The sequence below is a fragment of the Salvelinus fontinalis genome, chromosome 35, assembly GCF_029448725.1.
Source record: "Salvelinus fontinalis isolate EN_2023a chromosome 35, ASM2944872v1, whole genome shotgun sequence".
NCBI classification, from domain to species: domain Eukaryota; kingdom Metazoa; phylum Chordata; class Actinopteri; order Salmoniformes; family Salmonidae; genus Salvelinus; species Salvelinus fontinalis.
The window spans coordinates 40,219,795-40,227,099 of record NC_074699.1 but is presented as its reverse complement, the minus strand read 5'-3'; the positions used below and the strand labels follow the sequence as shown (position 1 = coordinate 40,227,099).

Below are 7,305 nucleotides of genomic sequence, written 5' to 3'. Positions count from 1 at the left end.
TGAGAGACAGGCACACCACCGTAAACATTCCAAAATAACCACGGCTGTTGGGATTGAGAGACAGGCACACCACCATAAACATTCCAAAATAACCACGGCTGTTGGGATTGAGAGACAGGCACACCACCATAAACATTCCAAAATAACCACGGCTGTTGGGATTGAGAGACAGGCACACCACCATAAACATTCCAAAATAACCACGGCTGTTGGGATTGAGAGACAGGCACACCACCGTAAACATTCTAAAATAACCACGGCTGTTGGGATTGAGAGACAGGCACACCACCGTAAACATTCCAAAATAACCACGGCTGTTGGGATTGAGAGACAGGCACACCACCATAAACATTCCAAAATAACCACGGCTGTTGGGATTGAGAGACAGGCACACCACCATAAACATTCTAAAATAACCACGGCTGTTAAGATGTAAATAGTCTGGTGGCCATTTGATATTGTTCAGCAGTCTTATGGCTTGGGGGTAGAAGCTGTTAAGGAACCTTTTGGACCTAGACTTGGCGCTCTGGTACCGCCTGTCGTATGGTAGCAGAGAGAACAGTCTATGACTTGGGTGACTGGAGTTTCATTTCAACATTGACCACGGCTGTTGCGATTGAGAGACAGGTCTACCACCATCAACATTCCAAAATAACCTTGGGTGTTGGGATGACTGTGAGAAAGCAACTTCAGCCAGATGGTACTTGGACACTACTAGTGTGAGGGATTAATGCTGCTTAGGCAACTGACTACAGCCAGATGGCACCCTCTGACCATACCAGTGTGAGGGACTGACAGAGGTACTCATTCCTTTATACTGGTGCCATCTAGTGTTCGCTTTGTGTTTAGTAGCTTGTAGACCAAGTCTTCACTGACGATTCCAATTGGTTTTACTGCGTAGGTCTGACACCATTAACTACCTCAGCTCTTCTCAGTTGACCAAACCCCTCGAAGAGGAGATTTCTGCTAAGGTTTCTGCTCAGGCATAAGGAAGTGAAGTATTGTTCTGTGTAAAAAAATAAAACAAAAAGATTTATGCTTGATCATGAATACAGATAAAATAACACATTTACAAGAGGCGAGTAACACGTTATGATTAACAGAATGTCCATTTATTTTTCTGAAGTACACATAAAAAAGTCACATTCACTGAATAACTTTATATTTTCTAAAATACATCTGTATCTTTTCTTAAAAACGCAATCTGGAGAATACCCGTCTATGTAGGCTAACTAGTTTTGGAAATCCCATGTACGGTATCTTCCAACTCACTACAAACCCTGAGCAAAAAATATAAGAAAACAGACTTTGTATCAAGTGGACGCAGAAGCAAAACCTGAAATCTGAGAGACCCACATTTTAGGATCTCTCAGATCACCAGCCTTGAGTCTTTCTATGTAAATTCCTTTTCTAGTGTCCCATTTCCTTATTCTCATTGGTCTGAAATGATGACACTACAGAAGAGGACAAGCAGAGAGGACTTTAGGAAAGGAGGGTGTTTTAGAGTGCAGGGTCTCAACCCAGCGCTGAGACAGGAAGGAGTTATGACATAATAATAATGCTCCCGCAGGCCGGTTACCCGACAGTCTTCCTTCATGATTGAAGTTATGACACAGACAATACATCAACACATACATTATCTTAACCATTCCTTCTATAATCCGTTTCTTTGAAGACAAAACACACTAAATAAACAGCCATAGAAATCTCCATCTCAGGGCATAAACAGTTCAGATTACATCCTTTGTTGTCAATCTTTTAAAATGTAGTGCCCCTACTGAAGCGAGAGAGAACCAACCATCGCTTTGACGGTTTTCACTTTTATCACCTACAGTGTCACTGCTTCGAAAATATAACGTAAAGCTGTCCATAAAACCAGCACTGGCTTAATCACTTATTAACTAAGGTGAGCTATTGTAGCCTTACAGTCGGTCTCCACCCTCCATATGCAAACTGTATACCCAACATAAGAGCCCCACTCGCCATAAAAGTGTCTTTCGCCGTGTCATATTGCAGTTTGGTGTCACATTCCTGATGACACATACAGGCTAACAGGAAAGTAAATTGATTTAGGTACTATCCTACGGACATATGATTCATGTTCTGAAAAAAGAGACAGTAATGATTTAGGCTATAATTCATAACCCCCCCCCCACACACTGAATAAATAACAGAATTGGACAAAATAACCTTGTAAGGAAATGATAAAACAATAAGGTCCCACTGAGTAACAAAACAACCCTGTAGCCTTCCTACACCTCTGTTTGTGTTACTATAGTAACGTTCATTTATATTGACAGCACACATACCAACTGTTCCAACATAACATCGCTGTAGAAACAACTCCGTGGTTAGGCCTTGGTGTTTACATTGTCTTCTGTCACCAGCGGGTCACAACCATGGCAGAAGGTCATCCTCATCCCACTATACCCCCGGGTCATCACCACGGTGGAAGGTCATCCTAGTCCCACTATACCCCCAGGTCATCACCACCACCATGGTGGAAGGTCATCCTCTTCCCACTATACCCCCGGGTCACCACCACCATGGCAGAAGGTCATCCTCATCCCACTATACCCCCGGGTCATCACCACGGTGGAAGGTCATCCTAGTCCCACTATACCCCCAGGTCACCACCACCACCATGGTGGAAGGTCATCCTAGTCCCACTATACCCCCAGGTCACCACCATGGTGGAAGGTCATCCTAGTCCTACTATACCCCGGCATCACTCTTCTCCCCTAGCAGTTTCTCTCTGGACTCCTCCAGGGGAATATTGACCTTCTTCATCTCCATGCCTTTGACCCAGGTGTAGGCAGAAGACCCACCAAGCACCATCAGATTACTAGTCCACCACAGGAAACTTTTACTGGACTGGTTATAGACCACAGCGATGACCGTCTGAGCGCAGGCCTTGGCCGTCCCCGACACGTTGTGCGTCAGCGGACTCGTGAACTTGATTTGGAGGCCCGTCACGTAGCCGATGGCGAAACCAAACACGCCGCCCAGCGTCATCATGCCCCAGAACGTGGGGTCACCCAGGCGGCTGAAATGGACGAGGTGGCCGACCTCACCAAAGACGAGGATGAGTGGGAGGAAGAGGATGCAGGCGTTGATGTTGTTGTAGAAGGAGAGCTTCCAGATGTTTCCGTCTACCGCCGGCATGACCCGCTTGGTGAAGATGGCGTTGAGGGAGACGCAGGCGCTGGCCAGCACACCGAAAAACACACCCGTCCACGACAGGGAGCCCGCCACACCTTCCTGGTCCACACCCAACCAGAATCCACCTGATGGGAGGGACAGACCGAGAAAGAAACATTAACATGAACCTTTAGCAGCAATTTGCAGTTTACCTTATGTTCAATATATGGCCAATACCGGTGTGTCCCATGTAGGAATTTATTAACCTGTGGTGCAATTATAGAGAAGCGTGAGGTTACTTATTATAGGTTACCTGGAAGGAAGGACGTTGTCTACCCAGCCTGGCTTGGGTATATATATATATATATGTGCCTTAGACATGAGAACTTTCTAGAAGGTGAAAGTACTTGCATTAGGCCAGATATAGGTTAGTTATTATTACCACCTACCTAGAATAATTCCACAACACAGGATGGCGTAGAAGGAAGTTGTCTGCTTGAGGATCACGTAGGAGAGTAGGACGTTGAAGACCGTGCTGAGTGACCTGCCGACAGTGTAGAAGGCCACCCCTACATGCTTCAGGCACAAGTTGTTGAAGGTTATCATTCCAATGAACACGATGGACAGGGGTAGAACCTCCCGGCATACCTTTAGGTCGAACTTGACCGAGGGGAAGTCGATGACACCCGGACATAAGTGGGATAGCAAGTGCATGCCATAGCACAGTCCGACAGTCACAAGGCACTGGTAAAATGTCACAAATAGCGGCGCGTCCAAATCTTTACTGTCAAGCAAGTAGTTATTTAAGAACACCATGGTTATTGAAATGAACCAATAAATTGCGACCACACCACCTATTTTGATGGCTTTAAGTAGAAACGTCTCGCCTTTTCCTCCATCCATGGCGTCCGAGCCTGCTAGAGCCATTCTCAAGATGTTCGAGCGTTTCAACTGCACCCTGTTCATGATTGAAATCATGGAGGAAGGATATAGAACAGGTTAAAGTATGATAATTGCAACACTCTGCTACAAAGTAACAGTATACCTTCGACCTATCGGATACAAACAATGAACGCCGTCCTCCGATTACGTGACAACTTCCTGGACAATATGAGGTGCATTTTTTTTAAAGAGACAGTGGTACATTAATCCTGTACTGAGAAACAATTCAACTTGAAGCCCGAACGCAATATGCACATGTGAGTTCAGTCAGACAGAGTGTAGCCTAATATCGACTGAACAATACTATCAGAATTACCGGATATGTTTATGCTATATGACACTCCTAGGACACATGTAGCAGCTCATCAATATCAATAGGCCCACATTCCTAGATCACATTCAGACGACACCTTTTAAATAATGATGAGTTACTGATTTCTCTATATATTTGTCTCCACAATATTACGATTCCCTTACCTTAGTTGCCGTCAATATCTTTAAATGCCTTACCTTAGTTGCCGTCAATATCTTTAAAATGTTCACCAGCTGGAGACGTGACTTTTGCCCATATAGCACAAGGAACGAGGAAGTAAACGAATCATTCAGTATTTCTCGTCGAGTTTACTCCTCCCACAGGTCCGGGTTGAAACACACCTTTCTTGCTTTTCCTGATTTGCCACCAGTGTGACAGAGACATCTGTGCCACTGTCTATCTATACTACAGCCTAGTCCAGATATGGGGAGCTCACTCACCCAATTCTCTGTGTCTCTCTGTCATTCATGCCTCGTCCTATGGTCATTCACTTCATCAACACACATAAGCCCAGTAGGCTATTGTTACGGGCATTCCAGGTTAACAGATAAAGTCGATCTAATGCAACAATTCAGGGAGACGCCTCCAGAACAGAATCAGAGAAAATGTATATGCCTCTTCACAATAGCACCGAATGATCTGTAAACATCAGCCCGAGAGGCTTGTACGGAGCTTGAAGTCATAACATCACCTGCTACGGAATCAGTGTCACAGACTCACGGATACATTTTCAGTGTCCTCGAATCCAGTCTGGTAACAAACTTTAACCATAACATTCAACACTGGGAGACATGTGATAAGGGCAGTTAAACAGGTCAACGGTAGAACATCAGTAATTAGTTACAACAGTTAATTATAGACTAACAAGTGACAACTACTTCATTACTAAATATGGTATCAATCCATATCCACAGTAAATCAAATACAGGAAAAGAATTTATCAAATGATTGCCCATTACAGCCATAAAATGATGTTGGTGCTTGCTTGACGAAAACGCTAAAACCACAATATTTCCAGATTTAAAGTAGCCTAATGAAATATTACCCGTTGAAATTGAATAATGTTATTAATAAAACTGTCTAACCTAAATATAACACAATGGGGTGTAGCCCCAACCCTCCTCAGGAGATCCAAACCTCTAAGCGCTTGAATCAAATAAAATAAAATGTTATTGGTCACATACACATGGTTAGCACATGTTAATGCAAGTGTAGCGAAATGCTTGTGCTTCTAATTCCGACAGTGCAGCAATATCTAACATGTAATCTAACAATTCCACAACAACTACCTAGGTGTTGAGTTAAGAAAGTCCTTACACTAACTAGCCTCTTCCTTCGGGAGAGCATGCGTGTCTGCTCGCTTCTCTATACCAAGTCTCTCACGTATCTCCGATCAACGCGTGGGCGCCATCCCACTTCTGAGACCAGGGGTAGTCCCAACAGAGACTAAAACCAGGGTACTGCGACTATGCCAAGAGATCTGAACATCTTGATGAGGTCGCTAGGTGTTGCTTTATGTACAGTACAGTATCACATCAATTATTACATGACCATTATTTAGCTTGTGAAATGTGATTATCGCTATCAGGCGAAGAGGTCCATTATCAGATGAACTAGTGGAGACCATTTGTATATATCTGCGTGTAGTTTTAAGGAAGTTGCTAACTAAACTAACATATTGGGAGATGCTGGAGGAAGTTTTCAATCGGTCAGTCGCAGAGTAATATGAGAAGAATACCATTTCTGATATGTATTTTTTGATGTTCTAAACTAAGTGTTTTGATCACTTTTAAATGTAGTAACAGATCCATGTAGAATAAACAACTCTTTACATAATACCATAGAGGAAGTGTTCTGCCAATAGAAAAATGTGTGCCTTTCATCTTTCATTGTCTTTCCCAGCTGATACAGACACGGTGTCTATCTGCATTTTGTCAGGTGATAATGGGACTACCTTGGTAAACATGTCAGAGTGGTCATACCTTCCTGTGTGGTGTCCTGTATACAACAGGAAGTCTCTGCTCCTGGTGCAGAATACACAGTGTTTCCCCCTCCCCATATTGACTGATACCATTATGTTTAATAATAAAAAATACAATTGAAGATTTGACATCAGTATCAAGCCCATCTATCAGTCTGGACAACATCACATCATCGTGCAAGTCTCCATGTCCTGGCTCCATACATGTTTCCGTGAACACAAACACACATAGTCACTGTTCTATCACCAATGGCATTTACATCATTTACATTTAAGTCATTTAGCAGACGCTCTTATCCAGAGCGACTTACAAATTGGTACATTCACCTTATGATATCCAGTGGAACAACCACTTTACAATATCCACATATCCCTACCGGCCAAACCCTCTCTAACCCGGACGCTAAGCCAATTGTGCGTCGGCCCACGGACCTCCCGGTCGCGGCCGGCTGCGGCAGAGCCTGGGTGTGAACCCAGAGACTCTGGTGGCACAGCTAGCACTGCGATGCAATGCTCCAGACCACTGCGCCACCCGGGAGACGTCCAATGGCAGTTAGAATAGGTGATATCTGACACACAAACAGACACTATGTTGAAGTATGAACAGGTCAGATGAAACCTACCCAATTGTGGACTCCCCATCAAACGACAGAGGCAGACAAAGTATCTCCAGTCCTTGTGTAGAAATAGGCAGAGTTTATAACATTGTGGATGTGTTGAGTGTCAGGTCTCCTATCTAATTCTGTTCTTCCCATCAAAAAATAATTTGTTTAACTCTTCCCACATGTGAACACACCCACATCAAACTACATCCCGAAACCAACTCACATTTGAATTCAGTCAGAGCCACTAGTATTTCTTAATGAACCAAATCTAAAACTAGGCCAAATCAGGAAGTGCAGTCGCTCTTTATGTAGTGTCTGTGGGG

General features: G+C 43.8%; 1 protein-coding gene across 3 annotated transcripts; it reads right to left on the bottom strand.

The window, feature by feature from the left end:
* Positions 1 to 1,096: 1,096 nt before the first annotated feature.
* slc35c1 (solute carrier family 35 member C1) lies at positions 1,097 to 5,084 on the bottom strand. Of its 3 annotated transcripts, none has more exons than XM_055900186.1 (3): positions 4,594 to 5,084; positions 3,591 to 4,099; positions 1,097 to 3,287 (listed from the first exon to the last, which is right to left on the bottom strand). In XM_055900186.1, the coding sequence occupies exons 2-3, from the start codon at positions 4,066 to 4,068 to the stop codon at positions 2,716 to 2,718; spliced, it is 1,050 nt and encodes a 349-aa protein (XP_055756161.1). In that variant the 5' UTR covers positions 4,069 to 4,099; positions 4,594 to 5,084; the 3' UTR covers positions 1,097 to 2,715. The 3 variants fall into 3 exon arrangements, with proteins under 3 accessions (XP_055756161.1, XP_055756162.1, XP_055756160.1); XM_055900187.1 differs by lacking the exon at positions 4,594 to 5,084 and adding an exon at positions 4,561 to 4,585; XM_055900185.1 differs by lacking the exon at positions 4,594 to 5,084 and having other exon boundaries at positions 3,591 to 4,550.
* Positions 5,085 to 7,305: the final 2,221 nt, after the last annotated feature.